The 22,097-nt window shown below is 50.5% G+C and overlaps 1 protein-coding gene and 1 pseudogene across 2 annotated transcripts in view; both read right to left on the reverse strand.

Moving 5' to 3' along the window:
• Rgma (repulsive guidance molecule BMP co-receptor a) overlaps positions 1 to 21,312 on the reverse strand; it is a 46,655-nt gene extending 25,343 nt beyond the window's left edge. The window contains exons 1-2 of one of the 2 annotated variants that reach the window (XM_048434827.3): positions 21,076 to 21,312; positions 2,023 to 2,138 (exon numbers count right to left, since the gene is read on the reverse strand). In XM_048434827.3, coding sequence (XP_048290784.1) covers positions 2,023 to 2,104 — 82 coding nt within the window. In that variant the 5' untranslated portion in view covers positions 2,105 to 2,138; positions 21,076 to 21,312. Of the gene's footprint in view, positions 1 to 2,022; positions 2,139 to 18,600; positions 18,932 to 21,075 lie in introns of those variants that run through there. The other variant, XM_085682631.2, reaches the window with a different exon arrangement.
• LOC125400715 (small ribosomal subunit protein eS17 pseudogene) lies at positions 8,894 to 9,346 on the reverse strand (annotated as a pseudogene).
• Positions 21,313 to 22,097: the final 785 nt, after the last annotated feature.

Raw genomic sequence — 22,097 nt, forward strand, 5'->3', positions numbered from 1 at the left:
CCCCTTCTCAATTTCAGCTCAGAGCTGAGATCACATCCCCCCCCCCACGGCAGCCAAGGGACAAAAGCCATTTATCAACCCATCTGATAAAACTTCCAAAGGGCTGGATCTTTATCCCAACCAAACCAAGATGAACGCCAACAGCCTGCTGCCACATCTCTGAGAGTCTTTTTCTGACGGTGGTTTTTACTTTTTAAAATTTTAATTAAATCATTTTTTTTAAAAAATTCAATTCTTGGGAACAAATAAGATCAGTCTTTCAAACAGAATAGGTAGATCTGCAGTTCTCAACCTGTGGGGCGCGACCCCTGGGGATCAAATGACCTTTCACAGGGGTCTCCTAAGAGCATCAGAAAACTGATTATTTACATTACGATTCATAACAGTAGCAAGCTTACAAGTTATGAAGTAGTAACAAAAAGAATTTTATGGTTGAGGGGGTCACCACAAAATGAGGAACTGTATTAAAGGGAGCAGCCTAAGGAAGGTTGAGAACCACTGATTTTCAGCTGAAGAAACTTGGGTTTCAAGAACATGGCAGCGGGGGGACGTTATCTCCCCTGCTGGAAACCACTGTGGGGGTTTTGATATTTCAGGGTGTCTGGGGTATGAGGGTTGTTAGGGCATACTGACACCCCTCCCCCCGTTCTGGTCCTGGGCAGGGATCTATCTCTTTGGGAGTTTCAGAAAAAGGGTCTGGTGGTAGTCGCTGAGGGAGCTGGGACGTTTTGGCTAAGTGGGTACTGGGGGGCCTTGTAGCTCAGCTGAGACAAGGGAGCAAACTCACCCTTACCCCATAGCGTTTGCTGTCCATGTTGTGTGCCCCCGGGAATGCCAACTTGCAGCCAGGCCTAGCCTGGACTGACTGCCCTGTTCTGTCAGTTCCTTGAAACCCAGTTGGCTGGAAAGGAAATCAAAACAAGCCAGTCCCAGTCCTAACTCACGTCCTTTCTTGCAAATCTCAGCTGCGCAGAGGCAGCAGAACCACAGCTGGCCGCGCTCCGAAACAGGCTGGAATCTTTTGCTCAAAGACACCTCTGAACCCCACGACACAATGGAAAAGCCTGGGAGATCCCGCCTTACAAGGAGGACCATTTGGTGGTGACACTGTTTAGTTGTATTTTAAAAAGAGAAAAACGTGCGGAAAGCGTTTAACTGGCCTTTTCAGACTCTGAGTAGCATGAAATAAAAAATGAAATAAAATTTTACGAAACATTATAAAGAAAACAGACCGGGGATTTAAGCTTCGTTCATTTCCCCTCCCCCCTAATGGGGAAAAAAGTAAAGAAACCGGAGCGTTTGGAAAGGAACAAACGCTTCTCTGTGGACTTGGTCTCCCTTCCCCCAACAAAAACAAGAGGTCCGGGCTCGGAGGAATTTGAAAGCAGCGATCTGCCAAAAACATTGTGAAAAACTATGGGGGATTCATTGGAAACAGATGGGCTTTTTCAGCTTTAATTCTGAAATTCTCTCGCTTTCTGGCACAATAAAAACAAACGGGGGGGGGGCGACGCAGAATGTTATCAAACAGGAATTAACGCGTCTGAGCCTGTGTCCGTGGGCTTTCCCGCGTGGGCCAGCGTGGGGGCGGGACGGGGCGGTCGGGGACTAGTCTGGGACCTCCCCAGCGCCCCCAGCTCCACCCCTGGGCAACCAACAGGTTTGCAAACTGGTGGGCGAGGAGCTGGAGAAAGTGCCCCTGGTGCGGAGTCCGAGCCTCCCCTTCTCCTCTCCTTTGGAGCACCCAAAAGGCGTCCAGGGCACCCGTTTTCTCGGAAGAAGGGAGGGGGGCAGAGAAGCATCCCCAGCTCTGCAGATCTCCCCGATTCGCTCCAGTTCTTCGGAGCTCGGGCAGGAGTTCCCTCACCTCGAGGTCTCCTCGGACATCCACCGCTCCCTGTGCAGGGCATGGGACAAAGACCCGTGGCGATGGGAATCTGGGTCCCCAGGGGGCTGGAGAATCGGGGACCCCAACTCGCGCAGGAAGGTCCAGGAGCGGGGACCCGGCCGGCTGTGTCTTACCTGCGGGGAAGCTGCAGAGAAGGACGGCGAGGGTCGGCCACAATCCCAGGGCTGAACGTCCTGCCCCTCTCCCCATACCCATCCATCCAGCTCGGCCTGTTACCACTAGCCTCTCCCTGGAAGAAGTTTAGAAGAAAAAGAAGGAAAAAAAAAATCAATCACGCTGCGGAGAAGAGGCAGCCTTACTCGGCCGGCGGGAGCAGCGAGCCGGGAGGCCCGGTCCACCTCCGCCACGGGCGCCCGGTGTCCCCCACCCCCAACCCCGCTGCCCGGCCCCGCCCTCGCCATCCATCATTCGCTTCCCCGCCAATGTCGCAGCCGCCCCGCGCCCCGCCGCCGTGAGCCCCGCCCTCCCGAGCTCAGGTTTCATCCTGGCGGGAGGGAGGGTGAGAGGGAGGATCGCCAGCCCAGGCTGCTCGGCCGGTGGCCAAGGGGACCTGGGGAACCAGGGGCCCGCTAGTGCAGTGCGCGCCCCGGGCTCCCATCTAACTGCCACTCCCCACTCCCCCGGGTGGCTAAGGCGCTCAAGGCACGGGGATCTCAGAGAGTTTCAATTCTCCCTCATCAACATCTCATCCAAACTGAAAGAGCTTAGAGACAAACTCCAGCCTCCCTTTGCAACCAGACTACCGCTCCAAAGCCGCCACCGACACCCCTCGGCTCGTTTTACCCCCCTTCAGATGTCTCGCCGGCGCAGAAGACCGAAAGGCCCAGAGTTGTCAGGCTCTGGGCCACAGTTGCACCTCAAGGATCACGCCCGCCTCGGACCTGGGCCACGCATCTGGTCTCCGCTGGGGACCCCTCCCGCACCATCTCTAAGCCCCCGGTTGCTTCGCGAGAACCTGGCCCTGTTCGCAACAGAGACCTCTCTCATGAACTGAGATCTTGCGGGCCCAAAGCTGCCTCCCGGGACACAGCTACCAACCTAGTGAGATAGAGATACTGTGGTCCCTGGGGCGCGCAGGCCGAGCCCTCTGGTGTTGAAGCAGAGGCTATACTCCCAAGTCCCATCTTGGGAGAGCCTCAGGGTGGTGATAGCCCTTGACTCAGTCACTTATTTTTCCAGGAGAAAAATGTCTTCTCTCTAAGGTTCCCTAGCTCTTCGGCCTTTGTGGTATTTAGGAGACTGGCAACTTCCCCTGAGGAACATCTTCTGGGTGACACAAATAAGCCAGTGCAAGTGTTTTTAGTCAAATGGATTCCTCCGGCCCACCCCACACCCCAAGCCTGCCCATCTGGCTCGGGGGGGGGGGGGGCGGGGATTCTGGATTTTGATCCAATTTCTCCTAAGAGCTATCACAGTCTCATTACAGGCCACACAAGCTGCAGGCTATGTCTGCACTGAGAACTCGGCGGTGGGAGGGGAGACTAAGGGGAAAGAGACTGGAGGGGGGGGGGCGGTTTTATGCCCCGAAGTCACATGGTGCCTCAGACAGGCAGAAAGACAGTACAGCTTCAGAATCTGGCCTTCCTGAAGCAGGTGAAGGGGAACTAATTCCTCAGTCACCTGTGAGGCCAGAGGCTGCAGGTTCCTTTGGTCAAAAAGCCCTTGGCAGCAGCCGTTTGTCCGTTCCAGTCGGGCGACCCCGGGGGATTCCTGGCAAATATTTTTATGTCTCAGACAGAACAGGCTCTGCCTACTTATTGTTCCCTTGAACCGAAGCTTCCAAGTGCGGTGTAGAATTCTCTAGGGAGAGTTCACCGTCTCAAATCCAGGGCTCAAAAGTTTTCCTTTCAAGGCTGCTCTGCCAAACCCAACAACTGTGGAGAATCACAGCAGCAAGGCTTGCCCCAGGAGCAGCCCTGACAGACTGACTGCCCAGACACTCACCGTGGCCTTTCCACTCCTTAGGTCCAGAATTACATATAATTGGCTGGAATCTGCCTTTCAGATTTCTAAACCTTTGTATAACCAGAGATTCCCTAAGCATTCCCAGCAGCCCAGGGAAGGGGCGCCTCTCTAGCCCTGCCCTTGGTCCAGTGGCAGCAGGAATTTTCATCTCAACACCTGTTTCTCCCTGTGAAAGGGCCAGGCTATTATTGTCACTTAAGACCACAACTGAATATAATTTGGGAGGGGTACCAGGCCCTGGGATTCCCCCAGCATCTCTGCTAGGGATGGATGCTGTCTTGAGAGGGGGACTCAAATTTAAAAAATTATTCATGTTTATGTATGTATCTGTGAGTGTGTACATGTGCGCTGGTGCTGACACAGGATGAAGAAGAGGATGTCAGATGTCCTGGAGTTGGAGCTACAAGAAATTGTGAACCTCCCTACATGGGTGCCAGGAACATAGCGCTGAGCCTGTGAGAGCAATAAGCATTCTTAACCACGGAGAAAGCCCTTCAGCCTGAGACCCAAGGGTTTTTGTTTGGTTGTGGTTTGTTTGTTTGTTTGTTTGTTTGTTCTCAGCTCCTTGAATTTGGTGTTTCCTGCCCGCTTTGATCATATTCACCCCCCCGCCCACCCCTTTCTTTACCTATCCAAATTTGTGTCTTTCAAGACTAATTGGTGTTGTCCAAAATGTAGATATTCTTGGACAGGCGCTCTTCCACTAGTCAGCTTACCAGGGGGTAGACCCTTAGAGGGAACTCTCTCTCTCCTCTCAGCAGCTAACAGTTGCTACTAACTCCTCGGCTGGGATCAGCCAGTAAATGTGCTTGCTCAGGACAGACTGGGCTATCTCAGGGGATAAAGAAATAAGACAATTCTTGCTGTGGTGTGGAGACAGGCAAAGTTTTAGGAGGTAGAGCATGGTGGTCCTTACGTCCTTGGGACATGCCTTTGAAGAGATTCTGAGACCCTGACTCTTTGCTTCCTTTGTTTCTTGGCCATGAAGTAAGCTGCTGACTATACCACATGTTCCCCACCACTGTCACTCAGTAGGCCCTCCAGAGGCCCAAAGCCATGGGCTCACCTGGCCGCAAACTGGACACCCTCAAACTGTGAGCCAAGACAACCTGTTTTCTTTTTCTGTGCACACCGTCTCATGTCGGCTGTGCTGTGCTTCACGATGGACTTCCACTCCTCTCTGCTTGCACAGACACCCCCTGGCAAGTCACCATGACAACCCCCACCCTCGAGCAGTGTTAGCGGCTTCTTCCAAATGTAGTCCATTTCTGCCTGGCCTCTCCCCCAGACCCGGACAGCCTGCAGGAAGCCTCACAGCATGGAGGGAGAGCTCAGGCTGGTGAGCTTCCACAGCCTCATCTCATAGTGCTCTTGTGGCCTGCTTTCAGTTTCTTGCGACAAGAAGAGACCTTGCTGGGACTTGGTATCGGTTACCTCTCATTCTCTTCAGCATTTGGGTTCAAATCACAGCTTCCCAAACTCCTTACTTTTCTAGTGTCTAGTGTATGCATTCCTTTGTCTCGGGACAAACCTCTGGTTTTTTTTTTTTCTTTGTAAGTGAATAAGCTCGGTTATTTTGTTATTGCCACGGAAAGCTAACACAACGCTATGGTTGGATTGCTGAGAAAACAAACGCTGGGGAGCAATGACTGACGGGGAAGTGAGATGAGTGTCTATCAGAAAGACGATGTGAATTTTCGGGTGTCTTGAAGGTTGCTTTCTAATGATCATGGCTAATCTTTTGATTTGTTCTTTTTTTAAAATTATTTTTATTTTTGATTGTGTGCACACATGTGTGTCCGTATTGGGGGTGTGTGTATACATGTGAATGTAGGTGCCTGCCCAGGTCAGAGATGTTGGAGTCTCTGGGACTGGAGTAACAGGCAGTTATGAGCCACCTGATGTGGGTATGCTGGGGACCGAACACAGGTCCTCAGGAAGTGCAGTACACTGGTCTTGACCACCGAGCTGTCTCTCCAACCCCCTGATTTGTTCTTATGCTGTCTGTGTTGATTGACATTTTCAGACAGTTTAAGCTAAGATGGGTTCATGATCACCCGTGTTGTACAGAGAAGGAAACTGGCTGAATGATCAGAAATACTCACTCAAGCTGGGCGTGGTGGTGCAGGGTTTTAATCCCAGCACTCAGAAGTCGGAGGCCAGCCTGGTCGACATAGAGAGTTCCAGGACAGCCAGAGGAGAAGGTGGGGAGGATGCATGCTAGGGCTGAGACAGTTGGCAGGGATGCCATCTGGTTTTCACTGAAGTTGAATTTAACTGGTGAGCTTTGTAGGGGCTGATGGAGTCTTCATTGTGTCTTCCTTGGTTCTTTCTGGCCACACTATTACTTGTCCCAGCGAGGACAAGCTATGGCATCCCTCATTTGGCCTGCTCTAATCTTAATTTGAATTCCTCTCCCTTGGACAAACAGACCACTGGGTATAGATAAAGCCAATGATCCAATACTGGTCTCAGGGATTTTTGCCAACCTCATAAATGGGGTTGTGTGGCCAGTGCCTCTCAATCCATTGTTACCTCTCAGTTAGGAATCTGATACATTTTCTTGAGTGTCCTCTGATCTCACCCTGCTTTGAAAAAGCTAGGGAGGGGACAGGGAGGTAGATGGCAAAGTGTTTGCCTTGCCTACAGGAGGACCTGAGTTTGTCCTTGGGGTGTAGGGTGTGTGTGTGTGCAAGGCTCTGAGTCTGATCTCAGAAACTCACATGTGCACATGCAAACACATACACACACACTACACTTATACCACGCCTTGAAGAGCCGGATCGGTTCACTTGACAGCTCCAAGTAAATCGACCCATCCAATTGCTCGATTCCTCCTTGATACTTCAAGGGCTACTCCTGGTCTAGCCATCTCAGAGCTGATGAGACGGTTTTTGCTCCCCATGACCTTCAAGTCTGATCCTATCACCTCCCTGCCTTTATCTTCCCACACTGAAGCCCTCAAGGAACAAAGCAGGGCAGCCTCTTGTGAAAGATACTCTCCGGGGTGATTAAACGTTGCTCAGCCTTCTACAGCCTTGAGATATTTTTTTTTCTGCAGTGGAAGGACATAAACTGTCAGGTCTGGATCACAGCCTGGGAAGAACACTTTGGTTCTTTGGTGTTGGTTTGGCGTCCTGGACCATCTCTGATAAAACACTAAGCAGTGTCTGAATATCTAGGCCCGCACAGCCTTTAACTAACAAGCACCCTACAGAGACCCTCAGAATGCCCTTGTTTGACTCTAAATGGCTTGGGCTCCGGAGCCTGTTCTCCTGTCGTCGTTTGGATTATGTTATTGTAAATGCGTTAATTCGGGCACGTGCCCGCAAAGCTTCATTTGGGTTTTCCTTACTCGGTCTTGAGCTCACCCAAGAGTTAAGCACCGTTCGCTATCTCCACAGGACCTGCATCTCTTCTGCAGGCTGGAACCATTTGCCCTTGCTTTTTTCAGACACTCTATGTACATTTCAGCTAAATCTGGGTGCACAATCAATCTGGGGGGGATTCCCCAGTGTTCTTAATTCTTCATCCAGAAAAGTACCTTTTTTTTTTTCTTTCTATTTTTGTTTCCTGTCTCTGAGGATCATTCTAATCTCTGGCAAATCCCGTTCCCCTTCTCTGGAGCCACGGAACTCTTATAAATGACCTTTTGAGTGGAACCTGGTTGGACGGTATTCTGAAGGTAATGCAATTCATCACTAGGTCTCTTCCATGCCTTTTGATTTGTTTACCTCTCTCCCATTAAATTGCCCAGCTTCGCGGTCTCTGTTGTACTTCATCCAGATAATTGATACTTTAGCGTGTGCTGAGCAATAGTAATAACAGTGCGCGCGCTACGAGAGAGACTATTAAAGGGACCGCAACACAGGCATGCTCCCTCTGTGTGTACGAGGCACGCAGGTGCAAGTACAAACACAGCTGTACGCTTTGGCCAAGAGGCCACCACTGCCATCCTTCATTATGACAGTTCTCCTCTCTGTGGTAGGTGACAGGATAGGCCGCCATAGAACTTCCTCTCTGTGTTCATTGTCATAACAGGCTAGGAGAGGACTCTGCCCTTGCCCTATTAATTTGCTTCCAAAGTATTTGTAAGCTTGCTGTCATTGCTGGCACTTAAGACCCTCTCTTCAAGGCTTGGGAGTAGGGTTCAGTGGTACAGTCGTTGTCTGGTGCTTGCGGAACTCTGGGTTTGATCCAACAAAATACACACACACACACACACCATTGTGGATTTTGGAGACTCTCGAAACATGCTCCTTAAATTGTTTAGCCCACTTAATCTTCCAAGCTTCTTTCTAGCCTCTTTTCTCTCGGTGTGCATGCTATTCTTGTTTTGATGGCCTCCCGTTACTATGAGGATGACTTCTTGGTAATTTAAATAGTTTCGTTCTCCACCGCTTAAATATTACTTTTTCTAAAAGAACATACGATGTTGATTTTCCAGTAGCTCCCTTTAGAGACTGGGGCATCATCTCACCCGGGATACTTCCACATGTAGATGTGAAAGAGGAAGTATGAAAAAACATATTTGCAGATCCCAGTCACTTCTGAACATCTCTAAATGTGTGTTATCAGATTAGTAATACGTTTTCCTCGCGGGAGAGAAATTCCTTTTGCTTATGCATGGGTTTTCTGTCTCACTCTAAGAACTGAGGACTCCGATTGGGACTTGAGATGCCCTGGGATGAGCAGCAGGGCCGTCCTGGTCTCTCTCAGGCAGCTCAGTTGAGGACCTGGAATCTCAACACAGAGATACTAGCACCCCGAGAGGGATGTTTCCGGGGTTCCCAGCGGCCCATTCCCGTCACGAGACAACAGAGCTGGCTTTGCAAGACGGATGCCGGTAGCTTCTTTTCAACAGGACCACCGACTGCAAAGCCCGACACTGTCGGCTACAAACACACAGCTGTTCTCCACATTGGCTTTCGCCATCATCACTGGCCTTACGTTGTCTAAAACAGCCTCTGTCAGATTTCATTTCTTTTTTTTTTCAAAGTTATTTTCAGGTTTATTGAAAATGACAGAACAGACTCAAACGGCTCCACGCGGTGTTTTGAAATTCATCCCCCCTGTAGGCTGAGTGACCTGCAGGTTGGAAAGACTGCCGAAGTCCAGAATCTCCTTGGTGTCTGGATCTACCTCAATGATCTCCTGATCCAGGGCTGAGACCTCAGGGACGTAATTATCCCTCCTTTCTCGCTCTTCCTCCTGCAGCTTAATAGAGATACCCCTGACAGGGCCTCTCTGAATCCTCTTCATCAGATGCGTGACATAGCCGGCTATCTTGTTGCAGAGTTTCTTGCTGGGGATGATGGCGATCTCCTCGCACACGCGCTTGTTGGTGTGGAAGTCATTGCCCAGGCGCGTGTAGTACTTCTCGATAATGACCCGGGCCGCCTTCTTCACGGTCTTGGTGCGGACGCAGCCCATGTTGATGGGTCCCGGTAAAAGAGGAAAAAACCCAGATTTCATTTCTTGAACAAACTGTATCAGACAGACCCATGGGTCAGCCTTCATGCCTATCGGTTTGCTTCTACAATAGTCAGAGGATCTTCAGAGTCTCACGGACCAGCTGGGTGGACCTGCGGCATGTGCGTGGAGTATTCTTGGAACCTCACCAACTCTATCCCTCCATATTGGCATGGATGTATTCAGTGTGCTAGGAAAAGGCAAAAATGATTTCCAAGACAGAGCTTACTGGAAGAAAAAAAATTCCTGAGCTTTCAGTTTCCTTCAATTCAGTACCAAATATATTTAGTGAACACAAAATAATATAGGTTCATGTTAAAAAATATTCAGTGTCCTGTCAAGTGACTCTTCCTGTGTCCAGCTTATACATCCGTCCGTCCGTCCATCCATCCATCCATCTATCTATGTATCTGTCTGTCTGTCTGTCTGTCTATCAATCTATCTCTTTTTAAATAGAAGATGATCACCTTTCTATTTACTAGTCTTTTTACTATAAAACAAATATTGCCCAAAACTATCAGTCTTTGACTGTTCCCTCCACGGTGGGTGTTTCCTACTCTATTTCTATTTACATTGTACTATGAAACCTCCAATGTAGCAGAAGAGAGTTGAGCTCACCAGCCAAAACCAATATATGTATGTGTATATATATAGACAGAATGAGATGCAAAACAGTGCGTATGAGGGATGTCAGGAGTTTTTACAGTTACGTCCTTCCACCTTCCTGGGCTTCAATTCCCACTTTAAAATTATTATTATTTTTCTCCTCAGGAAGTTCAGATTGGTCCGTGTGACTACTGCTGCCACGATGCCTCAGGAATGGCACCAGCTGCTTCCTAGCCATGTCTCAGTGTAAGCTTTATCTTGCTCTGATCAGAAGCAAGGCTCCGCTTTGTGTTCTCGGTTCTATTTCCCCAGCCTGAATCAAGGCTGCACTGGACTCCTCCTGGTGATCTAGCAGTTTCTAGGGCCATAGTTCCATCTTCGTGTCTTGGTCCAGCGCTCTTCCCCAGATCCTCAGCAAACTCTTGGATCAGCCGTGTGTCTGTCTCCCTTCAGCATTTCCCCCACGACCTTCCTTCCACATGCCACTGGGATATCATAATCAAAGTGTCTGCCCCTATTTTTCTCTTGAGATATTTGTCGAAGACTCCAAAACACCTAAGATGCAGCCTACAAAACTGGAGATTCCACTCCTTACAAAGCCCCATGGAATTGCAGGAACATTCGTGAGTTGCTTAACTGTCAGTCTCAAGTTTCGGCCTTTCAAATATACCGCAGTAAACGTCAAGGAAGAGCGACCTGGTATGAGGACTGTCTACTTCTGGCTGTGTGGTCCAATCATGGCCTGTCCGATCTTGGTCTCTTCAGCTCCGACACCTGAAGACTCAGGGCCTGGTTGCCTCTGGGGGTATGGCAGATGGGTCCTCAAGTACCCCAGTCCCTGCAGCAGGGATGCGTTGAACTCACGTTGTCTCTGTAACTAATTGTCTTTGCCCAGCACCATCTGACTTTTGAACAGTTCGAGAGACTCGTCTGTAACATTTCTGCATTCCCCACGTGGAAATATTGCTGAGCAAGCAGGAAATGTAATCTGAGAAGTGATGTTTTTATGTTTCTCCGTTAGCATGAAATTCTCCAGCAATGATCTACCTGAAACCACACCCTGAAGCCATTTAATAACTTCCTCTCATTTTGAAGCGGCCTTTGGGGGCCAGTGGGATGGCTCAGTGGGTAAAGGTGCTTGCTGCCAAGTCTGACAGCCTGAGTTCCATCCCTGGGACCCACATGATGGGAGAGACCTGACTCCTGCAAGCTGTCCTCCAACACAATGGAATAAAATTAAAAGCAGGGGCTAGAGAGATGGCTCAATAGTCAAGAGTCTCTGGCACAGGACCAGGGTTCAGTTCCCAGCACCATCCATAACTCGAGTTTCAGGGGATCCAACACAGTCTTCGGGAATCTAAGGCACCAGGCATGCACCTGGTGCACAGCCATACACAAAAGAAAAACAGTTATGCAGTTAAAAATAAAAATAAGCACATCTTAAATAATTGAAAACTGCTTTTGGGTACTTATGCACACAAAATATGCAGTTCTTGTAATGATGAGTGGACCACACAGCCTTGACTTCCCTCAATTCCAGTAAGTTCCCGAGAACAGAACTGGCTGGAAACCATTTATCCGCCACGTGACAACTGTATGGGAAGACAGTGAGTTGAGTATGTGTCTCTCCTCACCAGCAGATGGCTGCACTGTCTGTATTAATGAACCACTCGGTGCCAAGCACAAATACTACGGACATTTAGCAAGAGGAACAGGCAATCGAGTTATTCAACAAATCCAAAACGTGGAATAATGAAGGTAACGTCGAAGACAAAGTTACCTTCCAAGTTGACAGGAAGTGCAGAAAGGGCCCATTCAGAACGAAGGGTACTCATGTGACCTTCTTCCCACCATTGCTTTCATCCTTATTTTTATCTAAGATGGTGAACATTTCTTCAACCTCTGTATGAGAGAGGAAATACAGATTCCTGGCTAAGATCGTGCTGTCTGGAAAGACCAGACCTCAATCGTTTTCCCTGGTAAAGATGGGGGTGTACTCGCAGCTTCCTCGGATGTGAGGATGAAGGGAACTCATACAGTTATATAATCCACTCAGAACAGACCGCCTGGAACAGAGGAAGTGCTGAAAAGTGGCTGCCAACATTAGTTGCGTTTAGCGGATGAAAACCGTCGTTTGAGCCATGATAGAATGTCCGTGATGTGCCAGGTTCTGCTAGGCCTTTGCATGTGTGGGGACCGGGGAGAACCCACGGCACCCTGTAAGGACCCCAAGACTACCTTGACTTTGGGTGGGTTTTAAGGCTTAGTGAACTCTTATTACAAGAAATAATTCTGTAGGTAACTATAGAATTACCTTACCCACGCAAGGGGACATAGCCGGTTGCTGTTTATAATGCGCCTGAGACTTGGGATAGTTGAGCAACTTGCCCAAGGTCCCCAGGAATGCAAATGTCAGGGCAGAGGCAAAACCCAGACCTTGTGATGCCAAGTCCAGTGTGTTCCTCCCCACGTCACAGCTGTGCCTCATCTTCACCCACGGTTTATCTTTCCCTGTCAGCCCAATAACACATCCCATATGTCTCGTGACGAGTCGTGCGTTAGAAATGGGAATATGTTTAGAGAAATACTATTTCACAGACGCGAACACAAATAGAAAAGCGTTTTGAGAAGAGGAGTCTTTCCCTCAACAACCTCTCCCACCCCTCCCGAGTAACTTTGGAAGTAGAAAAAGTTCGATTGTAGAAGTCTCCATCTGCCTTTTGGGTGGCGAGGTTTGTTTGTTTTTTCCTGCCAAGTATTCATAGTACCCTTTCCTTGATTTAACCGTGATCTAGAATACAGTGAAAATTGACACAAGAAAGTGGTTAAGTCGGTCCAGCCGCAGCATCAATTCTCTCCAACCTCTTCAGCTTAAAGAAAGATCATTTGGAGGCGTCTCAGACTGCATGCCAGGTGTCTTCTGTCTTGGACAGTGACAGTGTGTGTGTGTGTGTGTGTGTGTGTGTGTTAGAGTGGTACAGGACACCTGCTTGCCTTGAGTTTTGCTTCCTCTTGTGTACTCTTAACTCAGGCTCTTGGGATGGGGCAGTGGGGGGAGCATCTGTTCCTTAACCAGGTCCAGAGTTCGTAGACGCTGCCAATGGCAGCCATATCCCAGAGAAGAAACGAGATTCCTGCAGTCTGGGAGCTCTTTTCTCAAAATACTTCCAGCAGAGAAAAATGGAAGCAACGTCAAACCCTGTCCCAGAGAAGAAATGAGATTCCTGCAGTTTGGGAGCTCTTTTCTCAAAATACTTCCAGCAGAGAAAAATGGAAGCAACGTCAAACCCGTAAGCAGGCCTTGAGCTTCTTACATAGCCCAGGCTGCCTTGAACTCGTGACCTTCCTGCCTCAGCTTAAAGGGTCGCCACTAGCTTTCCCTGTCACCTGGTCCTAAGCAATCAGTTTAGCATCGCTATGATAACCACCAGAGGGAGGCCTCTTCCTTAATGACTCTGGTGGACAGTTTCGGAGGTGGCAGACCAGAATCCTTGTCTGTTGCTTCTAGGCCGATGGTGAGGCCATTCATCTTGGTGGTGGAAGCTACTCATCTCGTGATGGACGGGAAGCAGAGAGAGTAGGGGTCAAGGACAGGGTACGCCCTTCAACAGGGCTCTCCCATTGGCCCATTTTCCTCCAACCAGGCCTCGCCTCCTGACACATCCATGACCACTATCACCCCCAGCAACACCATCAACGTATGAATCCACATGGGTTGATCCATCATGAACCAGAGCCTCCAACGTCCAGTCATGTAATAAAAGCCCATCAGGTGACAATCCCAACGCATGAGCCCCAGGGATACAATTCGAACAGACAGTATTCTGAAGGCCAAATAGCAAACTGTCCCTGCTGCCATGACCGATGGGTGACAAAGGAAGCCACACTCTCACAAATCTTATGTGCTAGGGCAAAAATGACCTGCCATGTCTAGCGGGGATGGATCTGCAGGAGACGTCACCACGAATCTCAGGAGAGGTGTGGGTGAACCAGTCTCTCAGCAATGCAATTGCTTTAAAACTCTATTGATTATTTATACGACACCGTCTCCCGCCAGAGGTATTTACTTAAATGAGAATAAAAGCACATTACCCGCCCAGATGTCCAAGTATTATTATTCTCTTCAAGGTACCAATTATTTTAAAGGAACCCTGTAATTTTTGTGGTTCCGTCAACGAGCTACGCACTTTTGTGCGCTCTTCTAATGACCAGGAAAAAAAATCCTCATGGGGTTTCAAGTGTCCCCTGGTTATGTTTTTGTAAAAAGCAATCTATTTTTCAGGATGACACCATCAAGGGCAAAAAAAAAATGCATACTGGGAGCTGAATTCTAAAGTCAGCAAGATTGTGCGGTTGTTGCCCGTCAGCTTGAGAGCCAGCATTTGAACAGATGAAATGGGTATCCCTGCCAGGGAAAACTTAGCCAGCAAGACCGAGTGGGCTATCCAACTTTGGCAGACAGAGCGAAAGTTCGCGAACGCAACCTGTGTTAGCAGACTGTGAAAGCCCAGCACGACCTCAAGGTTTATAAACAGGACCCTCAGGAGGGAGGAGCTCACGCCGCGCACAGAGCTGAGTACCATGCATGAATCTGAACAGGAAAATGAGTCCTGTGCTAGACTATCTGGAGGGCAGCTGAAGGTGCCCGTGAGGGATAAACATCTACAAGGCGGCCACGAGTCAGTCTTGGTGTGTTCGCGTGTTCCCACCTAGCCGGGCATCGAGGAAAAGTCTTCAACATGCCTAGGGACAAGCAAAACGTGTCTGCATCCGTCCTCCAGCAGATCGGCTCTGTGGACACAGATAAGAGCAGAAAGCACTATCGGGTAACAGGACGAACTGTGGCTGTCGGGTAGGGCAAGCTCCTGCAAGGAACTTGAGATCTGAGTGTCCTGACAGGTGAACAAACGCGGCACCTATTAAAGCGCTCCGGTGAAACGTAAGGCAACATATTTTAGAGCATCTCTCCTGGGTGTCGGATCTCCGCTTTGGCCCTCGGACGACGCGAGCCTTGTGCTAGTAAAATCTTTCCAGGGATGTTCTTTTCCCCTCTGATTTTTCACACTCTGGCTAGGGTAGTATTCTGATTTCTGAAAGTTCTACCTCTGGGCAGCAGGGCTTGAAACAGACAATTGAAAAGCTCAAAGTAAATCCAATGGGGAACTCTGCCACTGACCCTCTCCGTAAACTGGGCTTGCTACCCTCCAGTCTTCACTCAGAGGGCATGCCACTGTAGGCTCGTCAATTAGCAGGGCCTTTAAAACGTCTTAAATCAAAGACTTTGGCATTTACATAGTCAATTTCTGCCCAGATTTCAAAACTGCTTCTTCTCGTCCTTCGAATTATGAAGGTTTACACACCTCACGAGGCGTCCTGCCTCTGACCCTTGCTTAAACCGTGGGCAGCATGTTTGTGTCAAAGGACACAAGAAACTGGACGTCTTCCTTGAGAATGTTTATTTGTCGCCAAGGACACCGAAGTCTGCCCGATGTTGCATGACGCTTAGTAAAGGTCCTTCACTTTTCACGTCATCCCCATTCACGGCTAAGAGAAGGGAGGACGGAACCGGGCTGTTGGTTAAAGAGAGAGGAGTCTGTCATTTGGGCTGGAAACCAGACAGATGGGAAAACCAGAGACTGACTTCATCAGGTTAACCTCAGTTAAGGTTGCTGAATGACCAAACAATGATAGTTTGGACCGCAAAGCCCTTGTCCTCAAGGACCCCAAGAGAAACAGAAGCAGACAAAGGTAATTTGAATAAATGCATTGAGAGGGGTTTCGCCTCATTTATTTCGTAGAGTTAACATATTCCAATTAGTCTGCGAGGCTTTCTGATACTCCTTCTTTGGGTTTGCTGTTTCCAGTGGATATATCACTTCCCCTTCCCCACACCGGGTACCTACTTCTGAAGGTTTCAGGGGGCATCCCTGCTTCATTGTCTACGCTGCATACTTTAAGGTTTGACCAAATTTTGCAGCCATATATGGTTTTGAACTTAATTCCTTTAGCAAGGCTGTAGCAGGGAAGAACACTCTAGAGCAACCTTTTAGTACAATTCCTAATGTTGTGGTGACCCCCCCGTCATAAAATTTTGTTACTACTTCATAACTGTAATTTCTGCTACTGTTATGAATCATAATATAAGTATCTGATCTGCAGGATTTTTGATCTGCGACCCTTGGGGAAAGGACCAGGGTTGGCGACCCACAGGTTGAGAAGCACTAATCTACACCCAGCCCCATAGCCATTCCCCTTGACCTCTTTGGAATCTTTTCCAGGAAGTGAAAATGCCAGCCTGTTTCTTGGGAGCAGTGAGCATCAGGGCCAGGGTGGCTGGATCTCTCCCTGTCCTGGAGTCAGGGGTGTGTAGCATCTATTCGTTTAATTCTGAACTTGGGCTACAGAAGCTGTTGAGGAGTAGACTCGGGCATACTAAACAGGCTCTTCCATGCCTTTCTTCTCTGTCAGTCCACATCCTGGGCAGGCAGCAACGCAAGTCAGATATGCCCCCCCTTTTAAGAAGATGCCACGCTAGTTGAAGGCCCCTTTTGTTGTGATTATTAAACAGATTGTGTGAGTGGGGAGACAGAACCAAGATAGAACGGTAGGGGTATGCCGGGAAGAGCAGCCACACACATCGTGTGTAGTAGGAGTGAAAGCCTCAGTCTTCACCGGGGAAGGAAATAAGGGGTAGGGTCTGGGAGGGGGGAGAGAAAAGGAGGTTGGAGCTGGGGATGTGGCTCTACCGGTAGAGTGCTTGCCTAGCACACACAAAGCCTTGGGTTCGATTCCCAACAGTGCCTGTATCAGGTGACAGCATGCAGATGGGAAAGGTAGGAGAATCAGAAGTTCAAGGTCATTTCTGGCTACGTAGAGAAGTCAACACTAGTTTGGGATACATAACACAAGGAAAAGGAAAAGGAGGTCCCCTACCCCCTTATTACCACTGCAACCCGCAGCCCAGAGGAGTCCGGAGGTGGGAGATGCACTTCATCCCAGGCAGAAAGCCGCAAGGCTCTCCAAGGAGTCAGAGTGCCCTTCACACAGAGATCTCATTCCCTGCTAGTATCTGCTGGCCTGGAAGGTGGCAGTACAAGCCAGCCATAAAGAATGCGCAGCCTGCCTGGAAGTGTGGGTGCCCCACCCAGAGCCTTTGTCCATCTGCATGCCAGCGAACAGTCCGTCATTTCAGTGAAGCAGGCTCGCTTGTCATGATGCTGTGGTACCAGAACCAGCAGGAACTCTTCCCCTGGTGCGGGGAGAAAGAGAGACCATCGGGGATACACTGTCTCCTTCCAGTGCAGAAGACCCGACCCTCTCCGCCAGTTCTTCAGTTACCCCTAAGAGCACACTTAAACGCCTCATCTCTTTCCTAAGGGGTCATGGCTTAACATTAATTTCACAGACCACCTGTGTAGATGTAGATACACTGGGGAGCAGTAAGGTGACAGCACAGACTTACCAGATCCCTGGGCCAGAAAGACGCCAGGTGACCGTTTACCTTGTTTTTACTAGAAGATCCTAAAACTACACAAAGAAGGGAACGGGAGTCCTTGAGGACTTCTTGTCACTAATACGACTCGCCATTCGGTCTCTGGAGCTAAGCTCCGGGCATCGGGGTGTTCCAGCACCGCAGGACGACTGCGACTCTTGCGAACTAGTCTTTCTAGACATGACTAGTTTCCATCTCTCCACCTCGTACAGGCGTCTAATTTGGAGGACGCCCAACTTTGAGGCTTGAGAGGACGGCAGAGCTCACCATTTCCGCTAGATGGCGATATTTTCCCTAATCCATCCGCCTCAAGACACCCAATTTATAAAATAAATACAATCCAACGCCTTCCGAAACCACACCACATAATAACAGCGCACAGGCTCCCATTAAAATCCCAGTCTGGGGGAAATTGACTCTCCCTCCGAGCAAATCTAATGCAATTCCTTCAGTAAGATGCAATCCAGAGTTGCACCCGAGCGTCTTTCACATTTGCACTGGTCCCCCCAATACACCTGCCCCTCTTCCCTAGTTCATACCCAGGAAAGAGCCAAGGCGCAAGTCAGGCGCTGAGTCCTGGAGGTGTCGAACCTTTCCGGATTCTCTCCCCTTAGCACCCACTCCAAGCCTTGCACACCAGACAATCCCAGGGGTCACTCACACTTGAACCTGGACGGTGTACAAGGCCAACGTTCCCCCCCATACTCCCCTCTCCCCGGGCAGGCGCGCTCGTTTCCAGCCTCTGCCTCCCTGGCCTGGGTGAAGCGAGCCAATCCGGCTTTATGGTGGGTGAGCGGGGTGGCTAGACCCGTCCAGAGCTCTGCGGGCCAGAAGGGGCAATTGCCTCAGGAAGAGGTGGCCGCGCAGGAGGGAGCTCCAGGCCGGTTCACAGTGGGTGGGACGTGCGCCGGGTCTGCCCAGCCACGCGCAGCGCCTGCTGCCCGCAGGACAGTATTTTAGAGGAAAAAAAAGAACAAACACCAAACCACAAAACTTTCCTGCTGCCAAGAGCGAAGGCGATTCATCCCAGGCAAAGCCCCAAATGTGTGAGATGAAACACTGGGTTGGGGGAACCGCAGATCAGCGTGGTGGCCACCGCAAGTGTCGGCGGCGCCTTAGGAACGTCAGGACCCTTTGCCCCGCTGTCCGCGCTTACCTTGGCGGCTGCATGAGCCCCTCCAGCCCGCGGGGGGTGGCGCTGGTGGGGCTGCGCGCGAAGACTAGGTGTAGGGCGGTCGCTCGTGGGTCCCTGGGCGAGGTGGGAGGGGCCCGGCTGGAGCTGGTCTCTGCAGCTCCGCGGACTCAGTAGCGGCCCGAGGCGCGCCGCCTGCTCCCGGGCTGCATGCCTGCGAGCGCCTGGAGGAGCCGGTCCCGGGAGCGGCTGGCCGGCCAGTGCTTCCCGGGCGCAGGGCTCAGGGCGCAGCCTGCGCTTCCGAGACAGCTGCAGAGTAGGGCGGTTCGGGCTAACCTGCTCCCTCGCCCGGCCCGTCGCCGCCACCGCCACCGCCACCGCCGAGCGCGGTGTCGCGAGGTTCGTTTGCGCGCGGCGGGGAGGGGGCGGGCCGGGCGCCCCGGGAACGGGCGGGGGGCGAGCACGGGCTGGGCGGAGGGAGGGGCGGGAGAGGTGGGGTCGGGGCTCCGAAGGCTCCGCCCCTCCGCGGTCCCACCCTTGCCGATTCGCGCTAATGGGGTGTGTGAGGACGTGGGGGCGCGCCTGCCAGAAAGCGCAATCTTACCCCGCGGGCTCGCGATCTCCGGGTGCTGCGAGCAGCAAGTGCCGCGATTCTCCCTCCCGCCAACGCAACCAACTTTCCTAATCCCGGGCAAAGATGTCGTGAAGTCCACCTTTTCAACCTGGGGACCCCCGGTGGTCAAAGGTTTCTTATCGGGGATAAATATTGACCTCTGCCAAGACACACCTTTGTTCCAGTGGGATTTTAGTCTCGTTTAAGAATCATGTTGAAAAAAATAAATAGTATGTATATCGTATGCACAGTGCCGGAATATACACGATTACAATTACTACACTTGCAGAGTCTGGAGTAAAAAAGACCGACTCACACGCCCTCTCCACCGCGGTCCAGCCTCAGAGGTAATCTCCGGTCACAGCGTCTTCTCACCACTCCACCCCCGCCCTCCTCGCAAAATTGCCAGAGGAAACTCCTGGGCTTCTCAAAGGGATACTTCATGCAGCTCACGCACACAGTGGAGAGCACCGCCAAGCCCGCAGCGGCTCATCCCCAGGGTATCGCTCCAAAGCCACGTGTAGGTCTGAAACCCTAGCTGGGGTGTGAAGTCAGCCGGGACACACAGCTCACACCCAAATTAGCCCTGCACAGTGAGCGCTGCCAGGATATTTTAGACAGGGTTACGACCTGACCTTCTCTTTATACTGAACCAAGCGCTTGAATTTTGATAGGATGAGAACTCCGTATTTAATGAAAAGGTATCGTTGGACTTAAGACACCGCCGTTATTTATGCTGCGGTCTTAGGGGAAGTGGTTTTGAACTCGATATTCTGCGTTTTATTGGCCAAATGAATTTGGATAATCTATAACTGGGCTATAAATAAACACGTGCTATGAGCAGGAAGGGATTGGGTGTTGCAGTTGGCTAGTTTCCGTAATTAGCCCCGACCTTGGACAAATCTTTTAGGTCTTCTGAGCCTCAGTTTTCTTGTCTATAAATAAGGGAGTTGTACTAGGAAGTGGTGTGTGTGTGTGTGTGTGTGTGTGTGCGTGTGTGTGTTGTGCGCACACACACACACACACACACACTCCATGATCCTCTGCTTAGAGACACTCCCCTAACCCCATCCCTAATTCTCAAATCCCAGGAGTTGTTTTCCTGCCTCTGACATCAATCTGTAATTACACTTTTATTTGTGGCCTTCTCACCACGCTGTAAGTGGTCACGAACCTCTCCTTGGGGTCACCATGCCATCCCAGCATCCAGTAGAGTCTGGTGTAAAGCAGACACACAGTAATTGCTCTCTTTCTGGAGGTGCCTGACATTTCACAATTTGCGTCTCGTTTTCAAAAGTCATCTTTAGAAAGTGCCGGGTTTTCTCTTCGGGGGGTACAAACAGGCCACTGCCTAGGCCAGGAGGGATAAATCTCAGGTCAGCTGTGGGTCCGTGGAGGAAGCCAGAGTTATTTACCTTGATGAGCGAGGTAGCTGAAGACAAACCATATACACACTGCTCATCCCCTACTAAACTACAGTGGAAGTCTGCACAGGCGGCTGAAACATGCCTAGGAGCACTGCCTTTAAAAATGGCCTTAGGGGTATGTTGAGGCAGCCAATTAACAACTGTGCGTGGCTTCAAGAATAATCTAGAAACATTCCTAATATAAACCTCCAGGGATTCTTTGTTTTTCTTTTAACCCTGAATTCCTTAGGCATTGGGACAGGAAATTGGCTAATTTGGGTTCAAGACTTGTGTTTGTTTGTTTGACTATGTCAGTAGCAAGCTAGGACTGGAAGCAGCAATCCACAGGTATATCTATAGAAGTCAGTGTGTCCCCCCCCCCCCTCCTCCTTTGGGTTTCTGGGTTTCCCCGTGTAGCCTAGGCTGTTCTGGAATTTGCTCTGTAGACCAGGCTAGACTCGACCTCAGAGGTTTGCCTACCTTTGTCTCCAGAGTGCTAGGATTCAAGGCGTGGGCCACCACACCCGGTCCCAGTTTCTCTTCTGATGGGTAAAGTAGCAGAGGGAGAGTTAAAACTCTGTCTTCATAAAAAGACAGCTGGGGTGTCTACTCCTTCCCGGCCACTCTCTTTCCTTCCTTTTGTGAGAACCGCGTGCTCGCAGCGGAGAGCCCAGGTCGCCAGGCCTCCACTCGCTAGTTAGGCGAGAGAAGAGTCAATGGCCGGGCTTGCCAGACGAGCCCGGCGTTGGCGCACCCGAGAGGCGGGAGGCGGCTGTCCTCCCAGGACCACGCCCAGCGGGCGGGAAAGCTGGCGGACTTCCCGGGGTGTGGAGCAATTTGCTGTTTCTGTCTGTTGCAAATGAGTGGTGGCACCTGCTGGGCGAGAAGGCACCCTCAGAAAGTGAATTCAGGATGAGCAGAGGAGAGACTCTCTTTGGCTTGACTGACAAAACAGGCACATGGCTGGCTGTCTCTTCCGGGTCAGAGTGCTCCGCTCAGCCCCTCTTTCTCGGTAACTTCAAGTTCAGAGCTGTAAAAAGTGTAGCGCGAACTCAGAGTGTGAGTCAGAACTCTGCCAAGACCCCGTTGTAAAACGAGTTGACACTCTAGCTCACCCCTGGCCCCAGTGACTTTAGGGAAGGCAGTAAGTGCTGGGAGCCTGCCCTCCTGGATCAATGTCTCTGCAGGGGGTTTGTGTCAAACATTGACGTCACTATCAGACCCTAGGCTGGACCCTGCCTGGGAATCCTGATTACAAAACAGTCTTTGCCCTTAGGCACCTGTAGTAAAGTTGGAAAATAGGAACAGAGAGATCTTTCTGGAAATCAGGCTCCTTGTCCATCAGTGTAGACCCCTCCCTCTAATAAAACCTGCACTCGCAAATGGTACTTTGGGTCAGCCTGCTGGCCTTTGCTTCCAACCAGTGGCTTTATTGAAGCTGTGACCTGCTAAAAGAATATAGGGTGAGAGGGAGGGGCATTGCTGCATTATCTGACGTTGTC

This window comes from Myodes glareolus, chromosome 24 (assembly GCF_982192425.1).
Source record: "Myodes glareolus chromosome 24, mMyoGla1.1, whole genome shotgun sequence".
NCBI lineage: Eukaryota > Metazoa > Chordata > Mammalia > Rodentia > Cricetidae > Myodes > Myodes glareolus.